This window comes from Scyliorhinus canicula, chromosome 5, assembly GCF_902713615.1.
Source record: "Scyliorhinus canicula chromosome 5, sScyCan1.1, whole genome shotgun sequence".
Lineage (NCBI taxonomy): Eukaryota > Metazoa > Chordata > Chondrichthyes > Carcharhiniformes > Scyliorhinidae > Scyliorhinus > Scyliorhinus canicula.
This window is the reverse complement of record NC_052150.1, coordinates 198999181-199022321: the sequence shown is the minus strand read 5'-3', so window position 1 is coordinate 199022321 and position 23141 is coordinate 198999181. Positions and strand designations below refer to the sequence as shown.

Genomic DNA, 23141 nt, shown 5'->3' with positions numbered 1-23141 from the left:
TTTTTTTTTAGTTAAATCGCGCCATTGATGCTTTGAGGCGAATGTGATTCTTCTTCAGTTCTTCAGTTGCAGATCGACCTACTGAGTATTTCCAACACTTTTTGTTTTTGGTGCAGTTAGATGGTCTGTTTAAATTAGTAAGATTTGGGAAGGAATTCCTCAAGGATATATCATAGAATCATAGAAATTATAGTGCAAAAGGAGGCCATTCGGCCCATCGAATCTGCACCGGCCTCTGGAAAGAGCACCCTACCTAAGCCTACACCTTCGCCCTATCCCCATAACACAGTAACCCCACCTTTCCCTTTTGGTCACTAAGGGCAATTTATCATGGCCAATCCACCTAACCTGCACATCTTTGAACTGTGGGAGGAAACCGGAGCACCCGGAGGAAACCCACGCAGACACAGGGAGAAGGTGCAGACTCCGCCCAGACAGTGACCCAAGCCGGGAATCGAACCTGGGACTCTGGAGCTGTGAAGCAACTGTGCTAACCACTGTGCTACCGTGCTGCCCAAATTAATTAAATTAATAGTTCTGAGCTTCATTAGGCTGCAACCCAGCTTCACACCTAAATTATTTCAAAAATCTACCTCAGCCAGAATGGGGATTGAATCCTGTGCTGTTGGCACTAATCTGATTCACATACTAGCTGTCTCACCAACTGAGCTAACTGGCCCCATGTGAGTGTTGCGCTTATACAGAAAAATATTTGCAAGAGTGTAGCATGTGAGGTATATGTTACATTGTAAATGAAAGAGAAACTATCCGAGAGGGGAATTTCCATGGGTCAAATCATCTCACCTGAAATGACACTGCTTTTACGCTAAGGGCAAAACTCTCACAGACTGCAACAATTAGTTTACACCACCAATAAAAACTACTCACTAAATAGTGAAAGACTAGTGCATTTGTGTCAGCATGGAAGCTATGAAAGGTTTTGGTGTGGTATGTTCAGTCGGCTGCAGAAATCAAATGGGATCTGCCATACTATTCTTAAGTTATATTAATGTACTGATGCATACTTATCGGGTGCGATTCAGCCAACGTGTTATGCCCCGAATTGTGTTCCACGCCAGTCGTCAGGCTGATCACGATTCACCCGACTCGCTCCACCCGGCATGATCTGGATCGCACCCTCCCTGGGCGTGATCCAGATCAGCATATTTAAATGACTCATTTAAATACCCGGATGCCACTTTCACCCGGCACCCGGGAGTCAATGGCCGCGTCTGCAGAACCTCAACAGGGCACTATTTAGCACTGGTTTCCACAAATGTGGACCAGGTGTGATGGCACCTTGGGAGGTCTTGCAAGCTATTAGAGACGCCTGAGTTGTCGGGGAAGGGGCAGGATAGTACCCTGGCACTTCCCCTGACAGTCGGGCACCTTTACACTGACAGCCTGGCACTCTATCAATGCCACGTGGACATTCTGGCAGTTCCACATGGGACCTTGGCAGTGCCAACCTAGTACTGCCAGGCTGGCAGTGTCAAAGAGCCCGGTTACCATGTTGGAACTGCCAGGGTCGAGCTTGGGCTTGGGGGAGGGGTGGGATCTTGCCCATGAAGGGAGCTGGGGGTGGGGAGGGTTTCCAGGGGCTACGACAAGATTGGGGGAGTGAAAAGTAGAGATCTGGGCAGAGGGTCAAAATGGCAGCTCGCCAGCGAAGGAAATCTGCTAAAGCACAGCCTCGATGGGGAGAAACTCATGAGGCCCATAAAACCGGCAATGTGCAGGGTAAATGTCGGTGCTGCAGCCCCCAAGAGACACCCCGCTAAACGTGCCCGAAAGCGGACTTTGTTTAATGTCTGCTGAATTGTGCCCATAGTATCAGAGAATGATTGCAGCACAGAAAGATGACATGTCACCCATTACGTCTGGGCCAGACCTCGTCAATTAATCTCGACCCACTCCTTGGCCCTCTCCCCATGGCCCTGAAATCTTTCCTAATTGGCAAATTTGCATTTTGAAAGCTATGTTCGAATCCGCCACCACCAAGCTTTCAGACAGTGCATTCGTTTAGCTTTATCCTCATGTTGCCTTCAGCTCTTTTATGAATCCCTTTAAACCCGTGTCCTCGGGTCCGCGACCATTCTCCCAATGGCAACAGTTTCTCCCTGGCCAGGATGTTACTGTTCCGCCACGGTGCGTCTCCCTCCTGGCAGATGTGGCGGGCTGTTCAAACAGCCGTTTACTTCGGCAGTCCCTTACACACTGGCGGGAGGTGTGGGGGGGGGGGGGGGGGGGGGGGTCATAAAATCCCATTTGATGATTTTGAAAACCTTTGTCAAATCTCGCAGCTGTCACCTATTGAGCATAACCACAAAATAGTGACGATAGTTCCGCACTCAAATAGAGGAGCATTTCATGAGCTAATGTTGAGCTATTTTGTTATCTTCATGGTGAAGGGAGAATTTGATGGTCACAGTGTTAACTATCATCCTCCCACATCCGAGTCAAATATTTTGCGACATGCCACTCCAGGGATTTGAGCACACTCCAGTACAGCACCGATGGGGCATGGAACATTTGGAAGTGTCGTATTTCGGTGATGTTAAGCCAAGGTGCAGTCTGTCAGGTGGGCAGATTGTGTGGCGCTATTTGAAGAAGAGAAGTGGGAGTTGTTCCCAGTGTCCTGCTCAATGTTCACCTCCTGACCAACATCACCAAAACAGGTTGGCTGGAATTTCCACCTACTTTTTTTCAAAGTGTCAGTCTCCGAGGGAAAACCAGGTGTGCACCTCTCCAGCTGCACAGCTGAGTTTTTAGTCCAGGTTTTGAGCTTCTCTGAAAAAAGAAATTTGGGGGGGGGGGGGGGGGGGGGGGGTGTCATGGATCATGCTGTCACTGTGGCAGGGCGGGACCTGATAGCGTCAGTGAGCCTGGCTCCACAGAGATCGGGTCAGCACTGAACATGGCCCTGTCCCCAACCCTCTCCCTCACCCCACAGGCACGCCCCCCCCATCCCCCAAACAAGCATAATAATAATGATCTTTGTTATTGTCACAAGTAGGCTTACATTAACACTACAATGAAGTTACTGTGAAAAGCTCCTCGTCGCCACATTCCGGCACCTGTTCGGGTACACGGAGGGAGAATTCAGAATGCCCAATTAACCTAACAGCTCTTTCGGGACCCGTGGGAGGAATCCGGAGCACCCGGAGGAAACACACGCAGACACGGGGAGAATGTGCAGACTTCGCACAGACAGTGACCCAAGTTGGGAATCAAACCTGGGACCCTAGCTCTGTGGAGCAACAGTGCTAACCACTGTGCTACCGTGCCGCCCTTCGGGGGGCTCCTCCCACAAACACCAACAACATCAGGGGCTCCCGCACTCTCCCTCCCCCCACACCCCCATCTCCGCCGCTCCACCTCCTGCCCCACCACAAGCATCAGCAACAGGACTCCTCAACACCAGAAGGATCAGCATCACCCCCAACAAATAGAATGTGAGCCCTTCCGCCAATGGAGCTCCCTAGAGGGTTCTCCATGGCACTGTCCCCTGGCACAGATTCGCATTGTCAGGTTGGCACTGTCAGGTTGACACTATCAGGTTGGCACTATCAGGATTGGCACTGCTGTCAGTCTTGTTTCCTGATTCTCGTGAGATTTTGTGCCTGCGCAGTCGTTCTCGTTGACGGTGGTCATGGGAGCAAAACTGCCCAAATTATCTCATCACTATCTAACCGTTCTTCGTGGAATCTTGCTGTGTGCAAATTGACTGCCACATTTCCCACATTGCAACAGTGACGAACGATACTTCAAAAAAATACTCGCTTGCACCCTTTGCTGCATTTTATCATTTTGAAACAACTGTGGCTTTCTCTGCTCCCTTAACAGCCACTTCTATGAGTAATGTCTCTTGAATAAAATGTTACGCTAACGGAGGTCAATAAAGATCTATTTTTCAAAGGATGCATTATTATTGTCTTATTTCCTCTCTCCTTCTACTGAAGGCACTTACTCAAGATGGAGAATAATCAGGCACCGACTTAGAACATAGAACATAGAACAGTACAGCACAGAACAGGCCCTTCGGCCCTCGATGTTGTGCCGAGCAATGATCACCCTACTTAAACCCACGTAACCCGTATACCCGTAACCCAACAATCCGCCCATTAACCTTACACTACGGGCAATTTTAGCATGGCCAATCCACCTAACCCGCACATCTTTGGACTGTGGGAGGAAACCGGAGCACCCGGAGGAAACCCACGCACACACGGGGAGGACGTGCAGACTCCACACAGACAGTGACCCAGCCGGGAATCGAACCTGGGACCCTGGAGCTGTGAAGCATTGATGCTAACCACCATGCTACCGTGAGGCCTCTCGGTAGAAGTGAGACTTCTTTTCATTACAATGGTGTCTGCACTTCAAAAGCACTATATTGGTTGTAAAGCGCTTTGGGTTGTGAAATGCATTTATCTGAACAGAAGTATTTCTTCTTTGCCTGGAAGAAGGTTTAATGGAGTTGTCCTGGCCATTAGAGTCATAGAATCTCTGCAGTGCAGAAGGAGGCCATTCAACCTACCCTCTGAAAGAGCATCCTATCTCGGCCCACTCCACCGCCCCATCCCCAAAACCCCACCTAACCTTTTGGACATGAAGGGGCAGTTTTGCCATGGCCAATTTACCTGACCTGCACATCTTGGGCTGTGGGAGGAAACTGGAGCACCCGGAGGAAACCCATGCAGACACGGGGAGGAAGTGCAAACTCCACTCAGCTACCCCGGAATTGAACCCGGGTCCCTGGCACTGTGAGGCAGCAGTGCTAACGACTCTGCCACCGTGCCGCCTTAATCAACATCACAAAAACAAAAACAGAGAACCTCGCATTATCGCATTACTGTTTATGGGAACATACTGTGTTCAAACTAGTTGCCCCCCATACATCAACTTTGCAACAACGATGATATTTCAAAAGTACTTCATTTGGTCCAAACTGCTTAGGAATGCCCTGATATTAGGAAAGGAGGTATATAAATGGAGATGTTTCATTTAAATGCATTCAAAATGACTTCATTGGCTGTGCCCTGCTTTGGCTTGAGAATATGAAAAGTTCTGGCTTGCTTTATACATAAATGCAAGCTGTTATTCCTGGTATTCTTTTCATTGTCAGCATTCCTGTGTCGGAACTGCCAGGTTCTGTGGTGTTCCCTAAATCCTCCCCAATATATGTATGAAGAAGAGTGACTTCTCTGCATGCCCAATGTTTCCACATATGAGGAGGAGTGAACTTGCGAAACATCGTGTGGTGATTTCAAAAGACCATAAATTGGTAAGCATTTGTGTTTCTGCCCAAATAGCACAAACACAGGATCGCAAAGCTGACTGTTTGCTCTGAAAGCTTGAGGTTGGCAACTGTACAATCAGAATACTGTAAAGCTTCAGTATTTCCATTGTCCGTGTTCTGGAGAGAAACCTACACTTGTTTGCGAAATGCACAGTGGCTGTGGACATCCTGCGCTAATATGGTTACACTTACATTCAGCCCTTGCTTCTCGGTGAGAGTTCAGGCGTGCATCGCCACATGGAGGTGTGCTGATGTATAGATGGAAAAGGATGCTCTCTTTCAGCTTGTAGCCTCCCTCCTTCTGATGAGCAAAAATTGATTGTTCCCAGACATCTGGCTGTTTACTTTTGAAAACAGAAAGAGATTAGATCAGTACATTAATTTAATGAATTCCCTATAGCAAACTGCAAGCAGGGGTTATCTAAATTGTTTCACTTAGAGTTTGTGCAATAATCTTTGCAGAGTTTGGAAATAATGAGCTGGATTCTCGGGTTGCGCCGTCCGCCTGTTTCTCACCATTCGCTGGCGGCCGGATTCCCTCTTCCCGCCGCTTGTCAATGGGATTTCCCATTGATGCCACCCCATGCCGCTGGAAAAATCGTGGGCGGGGGTGTGCTGCCGGTGTGTAAAGTCAATAGCAACACATGGGGTACTGCAGAATAGATGCACTTGCATTTATCTGCATCCCGTTATTTATTTTTTAAAATCCTTATTAGCGTTTTCTCTGGACGTTTAACCCTTTAATTATCGCAGATCCTTTCTCCAGCTTATGCTGCTCAAGAGGTTTAAGCCAAAGGCCGAGAGCTAAGGACTGGAATTCTTGCGTATCCTTTTCAAAATGGGTGATGCCCCACAATGTAATGGGCAATTTAGCGTGGCCAACCCACCTAGCCTGCACATCTTTGGGTTGTGGGGGAGAAACCCACGCAAACACGGGGAGAATGTGCAAACTCCACACGGACAGTGACCCAGAGCCGGGATCGAACCTGGGACCTCGGCACCGTGAGGCTGCAGGGCTAACCCACTGCGCCACCGTGCTGCCCGAATTGAATGTATTTTAAGCAATTCACATCGATTCAACTGAATTACATGGATACGGATGGACCAGCTCGGCCAAGCTCATTTTAAACATAGGGAGCTTGTAAAGTTGAAGATGCCATCTTTGAATTTGCTACATTGATTCTACACAAACTAGGACAGGAAAAGTCCAACTGGTGCTCACTTATGTTTTACAGCAGCTTGTCTGAAGAACATCAAGGTCAACACCTGAAATATACTCCAATTTCTCTAATCTTTGGTTAATTCTTTCTCTGCTTCATTTAATCCCTTACTTTTCTCTGCTCCACTTCACAGCCTCCCAGAACTGAGGTTCAGTGAGGTCAATAAAGACCTTTTTGTTTCAAAAGATGAGGCATTTATTGTCTCATATTCTTCCCTCCTCCACCAAAGGAGCTCACTCAAAGAAAGTGTGCAGTTTGATGACATTTATTGGCTGTGAAGGCACCTTGGGTCACCCTGAGATTGTAAAAAAGTGCTTATATCAACACACATTTAAAATTTATCTCGAAGAAGAGCAGGGAAGGTGTCTGGGCCAATATTTATTTCCCAATCAACATGACAAAAATCTGATTATTGCTATTAGAGACAGCTTGCTGTACACAAATGGGCTGCCACATGTACTACTTTAGAACAAAGAACAAAGAGTAAAGAAAAGTACAGCCCAGGAACAGGCCCTTCGGCCCTTGATGCGCTATCAATCGTACTAAAGACTCGAATGGGTACAATAGAGGCTTTATTACAGTTAGATGTTTATCCTCCGACTGCAGCTGGTAGAATGGCTGCTCAGGAGAAGTCATGCATATTTATACGGCTCCTTGTGGGCGGGGCTAGCCGGCAGGGGCTACCGGCGAACCTCTAGTATAGGTACTACTGTACATCCCCTAATATAGGCACACACACAATTACACAGTGGATCACCACAGCCCTCCAAGCCTGCGCTGACCATACTGCCCGTCTAAACTAAAATCTTCTACACTTCCGGGGTCCGTATCCCTCTATTCCCATCCTATTCATGTATTTGTCAAGATGCCCCTTAAACATCACTATCGTCCCTGCTTCCACCACCTCCTCTGGCAGCGAGTTCCAGGCATCCACTACCCTCTGTGTAAAAAACTTGCCTCGTACATCTCCTCTAAACCTTGCCCCTTGCACCCTAAACGTATGCCCCCTAGTAATTGACCCCTCTACCCTGGGAAAAAGTCTCTGACTATCCACTCTGTCTATGCACCTCATAATTTTGTAGACCCCTATCAGGTCGCCCCTCAACCTCCTTCGTTCAACATCAACTACACCTCAAAGTTATTTAATTACATGTAAACAGCTTTTACATTCTGCCCCTATGAAAGGCACTATATAAATGCCAGTTTTCTTCACCTTTCTGTAACACTATGTTCTATATTTTCTGGGTCAGAATACCCTCTCTCCGTCTCTGCAGATGAAACAAAACCCTTCATTCGACCGAGAAGTGACATCTTGGCACAGAATGGACAGGATTCCAGTGGAAACCAACCATAAAAGTGATACAGTCCTACCTTTGGAACAGCTAAATGACTAATTTAGAACTACAAGAAGCAGTCGTTGGCTTCACAGCATTGGGAAAATGTGGTTTATAACTGGAGTCAAACCAGCACAGGTATGCGATATAGCTTTGGGTATGAAATTGTAAGACACAGCTTCACATTGACCTTAGTACAAGTTCAACCACAACAAAGTGAAGTTTACAACTGAATTTAAATTAGTTTTCTGTGGTAATCTGCTGGACCATCTTTATCTTTTAACTTAAAAAAATATTTGTTCATGGGATGTGGGCGTCGCTGGCTAGTTGCCCGTCCCTAACTGACCTCGAGAAGCTGGTGGTGTAGGAAAACCCACAATGCTTTTAGGGGGTGCAGGGGAGGGGGGGGGAGGGAATCCATGATTTTGAACCAGCGGCAGTGAAGGAACGATAACATAATTCCAAGTCAGGATGGCGTGTGGCTTGGAGAGGAACTTGCAGGCGGTAGTTTTGCCATGCACCTGCTGCCCTTGTCCTTCGAGGTGGCAGAGATCGCGGGTTAGGGTGTTGTAGTCGAAGGAGCCTGGGTGAATCATTTCAGTGCACCATCTGGAAGGTACACACTGCTGTCTCCTTGTGTCGATGGTGGAGGAAGCAAATGTTTACGGTGGTGGTTTGGATGGCAATCAAACATGCTGCTTTGTCATGGATGGTATTGAGCTTCTTAACACAGAACATAGAACATACAGTGCAGAAGGAAGCCAGTCGGCCCATCGAGTCTGCACCAACCCACTTAAGCCCTCACTTCCACCCTATCCCCGTAACCCAATAACCCCTCCTCCCCTTTTTGGTCAGTAAGGGCAATTTATCATGGCCAATCCAACTAACCTGCACGCCTTTGGACTGTGGGAGGAAATCGGAGCACCGGGAGGAAACCCACACAGACAAGGGGAGAACGTGCAGACTCCGCACAGACAGTAACCCAGCAGGGAATCGAACCTGGGACCGTGGCACTGTGAAGCAACAGTGCTACTCACTGTGCTACCGTACTGCCCAATTCTTGAATGTTGTTGGTTTAATATTAGTTCACAGATCAGCAAAAAATCCTCGATTTCAGCTTACAGATAGCTCTTGCAATGTATAAATACTGGATGTGATGGCTTCTGAAATCTGAGTTCCCTGAAAACCTAATTTAGTCCTTTTTTTAATATCGATTGTTATCTAACCCGTCGTAAGTTTTATCTAAATTCAAGATGGTGTTGCATTTCTCGGAGTCAGTTAGGTCTTATCCTTCATTGGTTTTACTGAAAAGGATGCTGATATAAAAGGGGCAATGTCGCATTGATGAGATGGGCCGTCTATCAGTGCAGGAAATTCAACCTTTTCAGCACTTCTTCAGAGCGCACAGTGTTAGATCACAGGCCTATCTGATTTCTTTGGTGAGATTAATGAAATATGGCACCTTCTCTGAACAGTGTCGCACAAATAAAAAAAACCTTACTTAATCAACATTTTATTAAAGCATCAGGCTGGTCACTCATTTTCCTTTTCAGGTATTAAACCTTTGTTGCAGCTTTATCCCAAACACGTTCATGCTTGTCTGTTTATTTAAAGCCTTAAAAGGCTGGTTGTAATGACCCTGGGTTTAAAATAAAATCTTGTGTGCATTCTGTCAGGTGTCATATGTTTGAAACATTCTGCGAGGCTACAGGGGAAAGGTGGAGGATTGGGATTAATTGGCTAGTTCTCCCAAAAGACTGACGCGGCTAATAATGTGTCCATTCAGTGCTGCATCGTTTTATAATTCTATGAAACGCCTATCTGCATGTCCCAAACTGCGAACCCTCAGGAAGGGCAAAATGACACAGGTGCCACCGCAGAAGTTGAAGAACTCGCCTGAGCCCATTGTTATTACAACTTTTTCTCAGTTTAAAAGATTGAGCGGAGACTTTTGTTTCCATTGCCACTGTGAGAAAACCATTAAGGAGCTGATTTCTCAGCTACGCAGAGGTCCTGTTGATGTGAGCAGCATAATCAGTTCATGGTTAATGTAATTTCTTCTGAGCTGAACTCGGCAGTAGGCGAAACCCGAGGGGAGCAATGAATCTCCATGCATTTCAAATGACTCGGACAAGAAATATCAATCGCATGTTAACCCAGCAAGCGTTTTCCATTTGTCACCCTCTGTAATGCGGAGAGGCTTCCATTCTGGCAGTTTCAATCTGCACGCGGAGGAAAGTGCCACGTCTATTCAAGGTCGTACCTCACCCTCCTCTTTGGCGGAAGGCTTCAGTTGGCTTTTACAGCTGTACGTTCAATTTGACTCCTGGCAGGCAGGTTAAAGTGCAAATCCTGCACTATTTCGTCCTGGTGTTGGAGTAATTAAACATGCTGGATTATGCTGTTTTTTAATCTCGCAGTTTCTGATTTGCTCCATTTTTATCTTAATTGAATCCACTTTTTAAAGAAAAGGGGTGGGATTGTGCGAAGCCCAACGCCGAAATTGTGTTCGCCGATCGGGCGGCGAATGGACTCTGACGCCGAAGTCAGGGCTGGTGCTAGTTTGACGCCGGTCCACCATGATCCGCCCCCTCCAAAATGGCTTCATCGTGGCACGACCACGTGCCTTTTCAGCGCTGTTGCTGCGTCATCGGCCGGCCCACCCATGATGCTTTGCTCCCAATGGGCCGAGTTCCCGACAGCACGGGACACGTGTATGTCTGAGCCGGCATGCTGGCTGTGGACTGTGTCCAACGTCGCCACACTCGGCCAAAATCCGTGCTGCTGGCGGGGGGGGGGGGGGGGGGGGGGGGGGGCACTGCTAGGGCTGGGGGGTTGCCAGCTGATGGGCTGTGGGGGCCGTGGTTTACGGGTTCGGTTAAGCGCACAGCCGCTGCCATGTTGTACGGCATGACCGGTGCAGGTCATCAGGAGGGCACATTTTTGGCCCGGGAGCTGGCCATTCTCCGGCTGTTTTCGGCGCGGGCGGTGGGGGTTTCCGTCGGCGCCACTGCTAGCCCCTCACAGGTACCGGAATCGATGAGGGGTCGGTGCCGAATTTCTTGTCGTGAAAGTCAACACATTCTACGCTGGCGTCAGCACTTAGTCTCCAGAACAGAGAATCAACCACAAGCATAATTTCTTGACCAGGTGCAAAGTGGAGCTTGCCTTATCCTGTCCAAACTTTGGAAAAGTACTTACTTCCCATTCATGTAATGCCATAACCTTTGACTCTCTTGTCTGTCAAAATTCTGTGTAACCCGGTCAGTAATAAATTTAATGACAGTAGCTTTCTGGGAAAGAGAATTCATCGATAAATAACCCACAGAGAAAAAAAATCTCCCATCTCTGTCTTAATTTTTGTTTTCTTATTCTTAAACTGTGTCTCTGAGTTCCAATCTCTCCCACAAGTGGAAACATCCACATCGTATTCACCCCATCAGCTTCCCTCAGTATCTTATATGTTTCAATAAGGTCACCTCTCATTCTTCCAAACTCCAGCGTCAGGAATCTGCCCAACCTGTTCTACATTGGATAAGCAAGAATCTCAGGAATAAATCGAGTGAACATTCTCTGAACTGTATTTTTTTCAAATAAGGAGGCCGAAACTGTACACAACATTCCAGATGTGGTCTCACCAAGCCTATGTACAGCTGCAGTAAAACTTCCCTAATTTCATGTTTCATTCCCCTTGCAATAAATACCCACATTCCATTTGTCTTCCTTATCGCTTGCTGTACCTGCACACTAACGTTTTGTGATTCATGTACCAGGGCACCCGGATCCCTCTGCAATGGTTTTGCAATCCCTCTCAGTTTAAATAACACCCTGCTTTTCCATTCTTCCTGCCAAAGTGGACAAGTTTACATTTTCCCACCTTTATATACCCTCTGCCAAACTTTTTTCCACTCACTTAACCTATAGATCCCTTTGCAGACTATAGGCAACTTACTTTCCCACCTTTCTTGGCGTCATTTGCAAATTTAACCACAATATACAGGCAGCGCAATTCTCCATCGGCGGGATTATCCGGTCCGCCGGCAACACACCCACGCCTGTGGGTCTCCCGACAGCGTGGGGTAGCCACAATGGGAAACCCCATTGGCCGGCTGCGGGAACTGAGAATTCCACTCCGTGCGCCGGAAAACACGGCTGGAGGACCGGAGAATCGCGCCAATGGTCCTTTCAGCCAAATACTTGATGTAGATTTCCCATTGGCAGGCACTAAAATATGAAAGGCAGCAATCACGGCAAATCCTGATTCAGTGGCGGGGCGGCTAGTATACAGGGTGGGCAGATCCCGACGGATCTGCCGGCTTCCATCTTGGGAACTTGTGCAGGGCACCAATGGTGCTGCCATACTGAGGTGCCCTCTGGATCCCTGACCTGCCTCAGCAGTGTGCACATCTCGCTGTGTGGCTGACAAAGCTCCAGAGCTGCCAGCCCTCTGATTGGGCCTGCAGCATTGAGAGGCTGCTGCTCTCCTTCATTGGATCAAGCACTCTGAGGCAGCCAATTAAGAGCCTGACTCCCAGACGATTGCTGAGCTTGCCGCAAGCTCAAGTCTCCCATTTGGTGCTGATGCCGAGGTCCTAAAGCTCATGGGGATGGTCCAGCACAATAATTCTGTTGCTCTTTTCACAGGCAACTTTCTAGGCCTGCTAAGTATTTCCATCGTTTTCAGTTGGTTTCTGCCATTTTTTCTATTGCTCAAGAGGAATTTATACCCCTTTGAATGAGCATTTTTGTGCTGGCTTGGGACTCACATTACACAAGCCAGCTCTAGCCATCAAGCGGAGGAATCATTCATCGGTCTGGATTGGTTAAAGAAATCAACTCCCAGAAAAGAGAAAAACATCATCGAACCTGCTCTGCAAAAGGATCAGCGGGGGTGGTCAATGGGTCCAATTCAGTGAACTCTTGGTTCTCAAGGCTTTAAGATTACTCAGCATAACATTGGGAGTGCCATATGCTGACTGCAAAGCCCTGGCTAGAACTTGGAACTGGAGATTCCTGTCAAAAATTAATCGGCGCTCTACAGGGTCACCAAATTTTCCAGCCCGCCGGTCACCCATCCCCACCATGGGTAGGACGGGAAAATCCTGGCCCCAGTTCCTAATTCGTTTTCCTATAGAGTGAAGCTCCATGCTGGGAGCTTTTCCCTCACAAAATTCAACCTCATGCTCCCAAGGCGGATCTCCTGGTCATCAATTAGACACTTACGGATGATATTACGTTCTGACCTCTGACTACATTCTTCAGAACAGCCGAAATGAAACGGAACAGTAAATCATTTCCACAGGGTTTCTCCAGTTCTTTTGAGGTAACTCACAGTGTAAAATCAGCAGAAAATCAGTGAGAAAAACGCCAAGGACTCTAAAGGAGAATGAGGTGCCATGAATCATTTTTGTGGAAGTGTTTTCATTTCTTTCTCATGATGTTGCAACAAAAATCATACCGGCTGCACATTGCTGTGCTGTTATATTCCCTGCATCTCCTGAAATACATTGGGCGTGATTGAACAGCCTCGTCACACCCGGCCAGGTGATACTATGGGGCTGTTAAATCTCGCAAGAGGCACTTTGTGAGATTTGCGACGCTCGGAACGCCTCACAAGATCTAAGTTAGGCTCACTTAAATATGACTGCACGGGAAAGAATGCCCGTGACTGGGACACCTCACCGTGGTGCCATTTAATAATAATAACCTTTTATTGTCACAAATATGAAGTTACTGTGAAAATCCCCTCTTTGCCACATTCCGGCACCTGTTCGGGTCAGCTGGTACGGAAATTGAACCCGCGCTGCTGGCCTTGTTCTGCATTACCAACCAGCTGTCTAGCCCACTGAGCTAAACCAGCCATTAGCACTGTTGCACACAACTGTGGATCATGCATAACGGCTCCTGGGTGGTTAGGCTTTGGGCAGGGTGGTACCCAGGTACTCCTGTTGCCACCCTGGCACCTAGGCACTGCCACATGGACACTCTGGCAGTGCCACCCTGACACCCTATGCCACCCAGGGTTCGGGTCTGGGGTGTCCTGCCCTTTGACGTGGGGTGAGGGGGTACTCGAGGATCCTGTGACACGTAGATTGGGCATTGGGGGGGGGGGGGGGGGTCAGGAGGCTGCGGTGGGGAGTTGTGGGATTGGAGCTCATCAGTGCTGAAAATTAAGGTTAAATTGGCCTTGGCGGGTGTTCCTTGCAAAGGCTAAAGAAAAACAGAATCCCAATTGAAGAGCACCTCGGCCAGAATCTTACAGGTAACTGGCAAATGGGAACTGCCCTGTTAGCCAAATGTGTTTGTATAAACCCACTCTTACAGAACACATACCATAGAATTCCACACTCTGTTCTAGTGGCTGTATTAAATGTTTATTCAGTTTCATGATGATGCTTTTGGACTTTCAGATGCGGCTTAAATTACTGGTAACATCTCTTGCCATAGTTTATTTAAGCTGGATTTTGTTCATGGATGTAGCTTTATTGGTCGTCATTGAGAGGTACTTCAATTTGTCAACTGCCTCTACCTCGGTGCTTCTAATCTTGACTTTTCAATTTGCAATTTTGAGCCATAATATGGTCTTTGCTTCATTTGTGTTTAGTTGAGAAGACTCACTTGCCTGAACTTTCCGCCTTGGAGAGCTTTTGGCCAATATGACTGACCGACCAATCTCCAGCCCATCCAGGCACAGCGCAGCGCAGTGGCCGGAAGAGGAACTGTAGCTTCAGGCCTGAGACTAAGTGCAGAGAGCCGGTCAGGATGAGTGGCATGGTCCCGGGAAGGGGAAGGTAGGGGTTGCCCTGAGGAGTTGCAAGTGGGATAGGCAAGGGTCAGGTGGGTGATGTGTGGAGGTCTTCAGTTCCTGTCGGGAGGGCTCCCCTGTCAGAAAAGGGCTTCCAACGGAGGCAGCACCCACTTCCCGCCTGAGATTGAGAATGAGGACTTTTGCCATTCCCCACCCTCAGTCATTGGCTGCCCGCCAGCCTGAAAATTGAGGTAGGTGGGAAAAGGCCCTTAAGTGGCCACTTAAGACCATTAATGTGGGCGGGCGTCCCCCTGAGGCCCTGCCCACCCAACCGGAAAATCGCATCCGGTCTGGGGAGGGGCAGACAGGAAACCTGAGGGAATACCATCTATGCAAATTCATCCTCCCCATGCCTCAAAACCTGCCGGGATGGGGGAGCCACAGTGTCTTTTTGACTGGGTTGCTTTCATCTCTAGGACTTCCTTTGTTTTGGCTATGTGTGTGCTGTCATCTGTATTCAACATGCCACGTCTCTCTGATAACTCAACCTGCATCATCCTCATTATCGTCTCTCCCACAGCACCATGCGGCCCGTGGGACAAAAGACACTCCTGCACTCTCTTCTCAAACTGGAATTGGTTTGTACACCCATCACCAACTCTGATGACTCCTGAAGCCTGTCTTTTTTGCTCTTGTATTAGCCACACAAGGGGCGGGATTGTCCGACCCCCCCCCGCCCTCCCCCCCACCACCGAGTTGGAGAATCCCCGGGGGGCGGCGTGAATCCTGCCTCGCCTCTGCGATGCTGGCTGCCGTATTCTCCGGCGCTGTTTTTCGGGCAGGGGCGGGGTTTATGCCGCGCCGGTTGTGGGTCGTTGGCAGCGGCCCCCCCCGGCAGTATTCCAGGCCCCGATGGGCCGATCGGCCGTCAATTTCTGGCCAGTCCCACCAGCGTGAAATGTACATGGTCCATCACGGCGGGAGCTGGCTTGTAGGCCGGCTAGGTGAGTCCTCGGGGGTGGGGGGGAGAGGGGGGGGGGGGTGGAGCGGGGGGATCCAGCCCCGGGGGAGCCACCACGGTGGCCTGGCCCACAATCGGGGCCCACCGAACTGCGGGCAGCCTGTGCCATGAGGGCACTCCTTCCTTCCGTGCCAGCCTCTGTAGGGCTCCACCATGGCCGGCACGGAGAAGAACCCCCCTGTGCATGCAGGAAACACACCGGCCGGTGGTTGGCCCAACGCTGGAGTGGTTCGCGCTGTTCTTGGCGCCAGCGTCGGGCCATCCCGCCAATTGCGGGAGAATCTTGCCCAAGATGTGTGTGTACAACAAAGTCTATGAGCGTCTTCCATGGAGTGTCATGCTGGACAGTTTCAAGTGTTAGTATAGTCTATGAATCAAGCTTCTTTCATTCTTTCATGAAATTATTTGAACACAAGTTTAAATTCATAAAACATAGGAATAGGAGCAGGCCATTCAGCCTGTCGAGCTTCACTATTCAATGTGTTTTGGCTGACCAGACACTTCAATGTATTTTACCCACACTATTCCCATAACCCATTTATGTTATTGTTAATCAGAAATCCATCAATCTCTACCTTAAACATCGGCAATGACTGAGTTTCCACAGCCCTAATTCTGAAGATTCACAACCCTCTGTGTGAAGACATTTCTCCTCTTCTCCGTGAAATAGTGCCCCCTAGACTCCACAACCAAGGAAAACATCTTAGCTGCATCTACTCAATGTCCTTAAGTATTTTGTAGGTTTCAATGAGACCACCTCTCATTCTTCTGAACACTAGGGGCGGCACAGTGGCTAGCACTGCTGCCTCCCAGTGCCAGGTGTCGTATTATTCACCCTGAGGTAACACGGATTGCAACACGGTGCAGATAAACGATAAAGCATACACCAAACGTAGGCGTTGGTTCAATAAGATTTATTGAACTTCTGTAACAAAACACACAGCTGCCTGTGGGTTGATTCTCTGCTGCTCTAAGTAAACTAACTCTAACTGTCTAGACCAGGCTAGCTCTGATCCATGTGTAGAAGGTGTTGATTGATATGTACACCCTGACTGTCACTATAGTTGTCACCAGTGGAAAGAGGCAGAGTGCTGACGCTCGTGTGTTTTATAGTTGGAAGCCCCCCCTCTGGTGTTCTGTCTGGTGATTGGTTGTGTTCTGTTCTGTATGTTGATTGGCTCACCTGGGTGTCCGTCACTGCCTGCTTTTACCTCATGATGTGCATGGGTTGATATTATGACACCAGGTACCCAGGTTCAATTTCGGCCTTAAGTCACTGTCTGTGTGGAGTTTATACCTTCTCCCTGTCTTTGCGTGCGTGTCCTCTGGCAGCTCCGGTTTCCTCCCACAGTTCAAAGATGCGCGTGTTATAGAATTTACAGTGCAGAAGGAGGCCATTCGGCCCATCGAGGCTGGACCGGGTCTTGGAAAGAGCACCCTACCCAAGATCAACACCTCCACCCTATCCCCATAACCCAGTAACCCATCCCAACACTAAGGGCAATTTTGGACACTAAGGGCAATTTATCATGGCCAATCCACCTAACCTGCACACCTTTGGACTGTGGGAGGAAACCGGAGCACCCGGAGGAAACCCACGTACACACGGGGAGGATGCGCAGACAGTGACCCAAGCCGGAATCGAACCTGGGACCCTGGAGCTGTGAAGCATTTGTGCCATCCACAATGCTACCGAACTGCCCATACCCATGTTAGGTGGATTGGCCATACTAAATTGCCCCTTAGTGTCCTGGTATGTGCAGGTTAGGTTATGGGGTTACAGGGATAGGGCGGGGATGATGGGGGAATGGACATGGGTAGAGTGCTCTTTTGAAGGATTGGTGCAAATGGCCTCCATAGGGATTCGATGAATACAGGCGCAGTTTGCCCAATCACACTTCATAAGACAGTCCCGCTATAACTGGAGCAAGTCTGGTGAATCTTTGTTACACGCCCTGTATGGCATTCATCTCCTTTCCGAGGTAAGGCTACCCTGTCCAGAAATGAAGTTCAATGTTAGAACTTAAAATTTATGCTGGATGCAAATGTGTAAATTTCAACTAGTTTGTGCCCTGTGTTCTCTGAGAGAAGAGCCTTCTGTTTTCACGTGGGCCCGTATATTGTAAAGAAAGAGCTAACTTTGATATTGCAACCTTTCACTCCCTCAGAGCTTCCTGAAACACATCACAGCCAATCAATTTGTTTGAAATGTTACCATCGTTATTTTGCAACCAATTTATTTCTACGGACAACACAAAAGATGAATAACCAGATGATCGAATGGCAAGAGTTTGCACTTCCGATACAATCAACAATTCCAATGCAAATTACTCCCCAGATTGTGTCCATTTTGAAAAGTTTTTTTTACCCAAGTTCCCACTCCAGTTCATTGACACATCTCCGAATGCAATATCTGCCATGAACCAGCGTTTTACAATATCATTTGATAAAATGATAGATTTAAGGATGGTAACTTGGTAAAGACTGATTGTCACAAAATAAACATGAGCATCAATCCACTATCCGAGAGTACCCCGATTTTGAACTCTTGAAAACTACTAATAAAAAAAATCAGACAAATCTATTTTCCACGTGGAGCAGGTTTAGCACAGTGGACTAAACAGCTGGCTTGTACAATGCCAGCGGCGCGGGTTCAATTCCTGTACGGGCCTCCCCAAACAGGCGCTGGAATGTGGCGACTAGGGACTTTTCACAGTAATGTCATTGAAGCCTACTCGTGACAATAAGCGATTATTATTTTCCAGTTAGATTTAGGTAAGAAGTTGAGTTCCTTTGTAAAATGAAACAGTGAGCTTTGCGCACGAGAAGTGGGAGAGAGATCACATCCGGAGTGAGGCCAGAGGCAGTGTGAGGTTTAAGCTTTAAACTTGGGAATTTGAAGCCGAGCGGGGATTTGATGCAGAGCGGGAAGAGATGCTCTTTGCTTTTTCTCCTTGCTTTGTACCTTTCAAACCTTCAGAGAGTGAGCTTGCCCTGCTGAAGCTGAGGATACAAGGGAGAGAGCTGATTGGTAAGTAGTGGGCAAAGTCGGGAATTCTTCACAACTTTCATCAATTCTAGTTTGAAAATAAATTTTGTAGTTTATAATCTGGAAGGGCTCTGATTGGTAGTAACAAGGACAAGCAAAGAAGGGCCATAGGAAATTGGAGGAGTTAATCTAACTGGTCAGCAAGCAGCGAAGTTAGCGCAAACTTGGGGGAGGAGGAGCTTGGGAAAAGTAAGTATTAATAACTCACCTGTTGGGTATCGGGGACTGGGGGGAAAAAATGGAAAAGTGACGGCACAGTAAAGTGAACTGACTTGCTGGTTGGGAATCTAGTCTAAATTTCAAAAACTAGAGTAAATAACTAAGCAGAGAAGTGGAGATTAGTGCATTTAGCATTTAATATTTATCGGAGAAATCTAGTGCAAGGGACGATACAGTTAATTTTAGATGGAGCAGAGTTCGTGAAATATATGCAAGAACTTTTCAGCTCAACATGTGGAGGGTCCTTAGAATCATAGCATTTACAGTGCAGAAGGAGGCCATCTGGCCCATCGAGTTTGCACCGGCCTTTAGAAAGAGTACCCTACCTAAGCCCACACCTCCACCCCATCCCCACACCTCCACCCCATCCCCACACCTCCACCCTAACCCCACCTGATCTTTTTTGGACACTAAGCACAATTTATCATGGCCAATCCACCTAAACTGCACATCTTTGGACTGTGGGAGGAAACCGGAGCACCCAACGGAAACCCACGCAGACACGGGGAGAACGTGCAGATTCCGCACAGACAGTGACCCAAGCCTGGAATCGAACCTGGGACCCTGGAGCTGTGAAGCCACAGTGCTAACCACTGTACTACCGTGCTGTTCCCCTTAGTTGAAAGGTCGGTTATGAGGGGACACAAGTTTAGGGTGAGGGGTGGGAGGTTCAGGGGGGATTTGAGGAAAATCTTTTTTATCCAGAGGATGGTGACAGCCTGGGAGGGTGGTAGAGGTGGGTTGCCTCACATCCTTTAAAAAGTACCTGATGAGCACTTGGCACGTCTAAATATTCGAGGCTAAGTGCTGGCAAATGTGATTAGGATTGGCAGCTCAGGTGCCTTTCATGCAGCAGTGCAGACTCGATGGGCCAAAGGGCCTTTTCTGCACTATATTTTTCTCTGATTCTGTGATTGAGTAGTTATGCTGAAACTTAATAAAGTTCTGATCAGGGCTCAACTAGACTATTGCATTCAGTTCTGATCACCATACTTTAGGAAGATATGAAGGCCCTAGGGAGGGTAAAGAACAGATTTACCAGAAACTATATGCACTTTCCACCTCTTTAACGCGTTCAAATAAACATTGAGCTATTGAAAAAAATAGGTCCAAAATAAAGATGTCAAACTAGCAAAGTTTTCCCTTGTGTGCACCTGTTTCAACAACTAATGGATGTCTGTGCTGTCAATATTGCGGGGCCATTGTGGGTGGGTGAGCAGGATGGGTTGGCATGGATGGGCATGGGGATTGTGTATGTGTGTGTGTGTGGGGGGAGGGGGTGAGAGCTCTTAAGGGGTGATGGCTAGAGGAAGGACACAGCTGGGGCAGAACCGAGTCAGACCTTTTAATCAGCTTGCCTTGGCCATTGGCAGCTCCGATGGCTGTTTCTGATCTGCGCCTGGGAGTGGCAGGCCCAACTCCAACGTACACCCATCACCCAACAATAAAAATCGCACTGCTTGAGGCACTTTCTCCTGAGGAGGGCATGTCGAGCCGGGCATGCCCACCTCACCTTAAATCCATACCCCCTGTCTCACACACAAGTTGTCATTCACACACACAGGTAGCCAGTCACACACACACACAAGTAACCAGCCACACACACTGGCAGCCAGTAACGCAGGAGCTGCTTAGCAACACAATTAACAGGTGAATGAGCCGGCAGATTTGTTTTTATTAAAATGTGAATACCGGCTTTCATCCAATGTTGCTCCTTCCCCCTGTTCGAATCCCCTGACCCCACTACCATCCAGGAATCACTCCCAATTGATCCATCCCTTTTGCCTTACTTAATCCATAATGAAAGCACCAGGATTTCCTGATCTGGTTCAGCTGCTTAATGTTGAGACACCGAGTGGAATGTTGACAACAGCTGCCAAGAGACACGCTGCCACTTTACAGCAACATTACTTTGAGGTAGCAGACAGAAGGAGTGCAACCAACTACGCCCTACCAGTTGGGCAGTGGACTTTCCAGATTGCACTTTGTGCATTAATACTGCATTGTTACGATGGGGAAAATGTGTGACTTGGCAGCAAGGCGTTGGCGTTACAGGAACACCAGATTTCACTAAACAATCATACAAGAGACGAATGCAACAGCAAAATGCTGCGCTTGTGCTGGAAGTCTGAAATAAAAAGAGAAAATGCTGGAAATACTTAGCAAGGTTGACAGCATCTGTGAGGAGAGAAACAGAGAGCGGGACGTCCCTCCACCACCCCCCCGCCCCGCAACCAGTTCTCCAGTGGCGGAAGTGGTTTGCCATTGGCCGCCAGCGAGATCGTTCCGTCCCGCTGACTTCTGCGACGTTTTTCACCCGTCCCGCCACAGGGGACCCCGCTACTGGGGGTAGGGTGGTGGTGGTGGTGGTGAGGGGGGGCGGGAGGGGTCTTGACTTTGGTGAGACCCGATGATCCCACTGGTGGGAAGGGCCGGAAAATCCTGCCCAGAATGATTGGCCGGAATCTTCTGGTCAGTGGTGCTGAAGGAGAAATGGGCAGTACAGTGTTTCCCGGGAAAGTGCAGAGGATCACAGTCAAGATGGGGAAGGACAGAACACGCCCACTTGTAACTGCACTGGCTGCGTATTCTGCTGAATATTTAAAGGTCCATCCTTTGAATGAATGAGTGTGGGTCAGTGAATGGATGAATGCTCAGGTAAATGGATGAGTGAGCGGATGAACAAGTGGGTGAAGTGGGTAGGTGAGCAAAGCGGATGAGCTGGGTAGATGAATCAGGTCGGTGGGTGGGTGAGGTGAGTTGGTGGGTGAGTGTCTGAGGTGGGCGGGGGGGGGGGGTCTAATCAGATGGCCAGGCGTAGTTAGGTTTGGTTGGTGGGAGGTTGGTCAGTTGGGCTGAGGGGAGGAATTCAGGTGTTTTGGGGGGTGGTTTGGGGGCAGCCAGTATAGGTTGTGGGGTTGTGGGGTAGTTGCTTTGGTAGTTGAAGGGGGGTAGTCAGGTGTTCAGGGCTCGTCAGGCCACGTTGGGAGCAGTAGTCGGGGATCGGGGGTTTAGTTCTGTCGGGTGGGGGGTGGTAGTCAGGTGGTTGGGGGCAGTCAGGGGGGAAAGACATGCGGTGATGGGGAGGGGAGGGGGGTGATGGTACTTGGTGGGAATGATTCAGGTGGCATCAGTTCCAGAGTTACCCAGGTGTTAGCTCAGGTTTTTAAACAGCTTCCAAGGCAAGTAACAAAGTAAGTCGTGGATATCTGGCCCAATTGCCGACTCTAACTCTCGCTCAAATCACTTCATCTGAGGAGCGGTTGTTGACTTGAAGCATGACCTCTTTCTCTCTCTACGGACGCTGCCTGACCTGCCAAGCTTTCCCAGCATTTTCTGCTTTTTTGCTGCACGAGAAATTCAAAAGCCACAACATAATACCACCCCACCACCCCCAACTCCAGAAACAAATCGGCAATCTCAGAACCCAGGTGGCTGCGGAATGCTCCTGACATGAACAAAAGTGTGAGGCAAAGTTTGGCACAAAGGTCATAGCCGTTCGACTGCTTTTCAGCTCAAATCTCCAAAACTGTCAGGCGTGTGTTAATCAGTGCGCTCGAAAGGTAGAATTAGAAAATGGTCCAAAGAAAATCCCCCATCTGATAAAAGAGTTTTAGATACAAATAACACTCCTCCTGCCTCTAAGTAAAGAAAGGAAAAGCTCACATTTACATAGAGCCTGATATAACCTCAGGATGCCCCAACAAAATGTTCCACAAATGGAGCTTAAGAACAAGGAAGCTGCAAACACGCTTGCCAGTGGTTGAGTGCTAAGCTTTGGTTTTTTTCCTAGTCATCCGGGCAGTTCTTGATGTAGCAACGGCACTGAATAGACAGCTGCTTTAGAAGAGTTCCCCGTCCGTCCACCTTGAAATCTTTTAGTCATCAGCAAATGTAGTATCAACATACTGGTCTGAATTCTCACCACGTCAAGGACAATAGTATTCTGGTTTCTTGGGTTCTTTATGGTTTGTCAATTGGTCACCTTTGCTAGTAGGTATCACTCAACAACAACTGATTACATTTATACGCCCGCCTTTAATCTAGTGAACCATCCCAAGATCTTTCCCAAGAATTCGGCAAGATTTGACATTGGGTCAAATAAGGAACTGGATTCTGTGATTAATATGATATGCGATAACTTTAAAAGGGGTATGTTTCTCTCTGTAGTTTAAAAGGCAAATGGAGTTTAATCAGTAGTGCATTTGTTACAGTAAATGTTTTAAAACATGGGGCGCGATTCTCCGC

At 48.2% G+C, this 23141-nt stretch overlaps 1 protein-coding gene across 2 annotated transcripts in view; it reads right to left on the bottom strand.

Moving 5' to 3' along the window:
- adarb2 (adenosine deaminase RNA specific B2 (inactive)) overlaps positions 1 to 23141 on the bottom strand; it is an 857007-nt gene that overhangs the window by 130724 nt on the left and 703142 nt on the right. For both annotated transcript variants that reach the window (XM_038798319.1, XM_038798320.1), the window contains one exon: positions 5495 to 5646. In XM_038798319.1, the coding sequence (XP_038654247.1) occupies positions 5495 to 5646 (152 nt within the window). The remainder of the gene's footprint in view (positions 1 to 5494; positions 5647 to 23141) is intronic.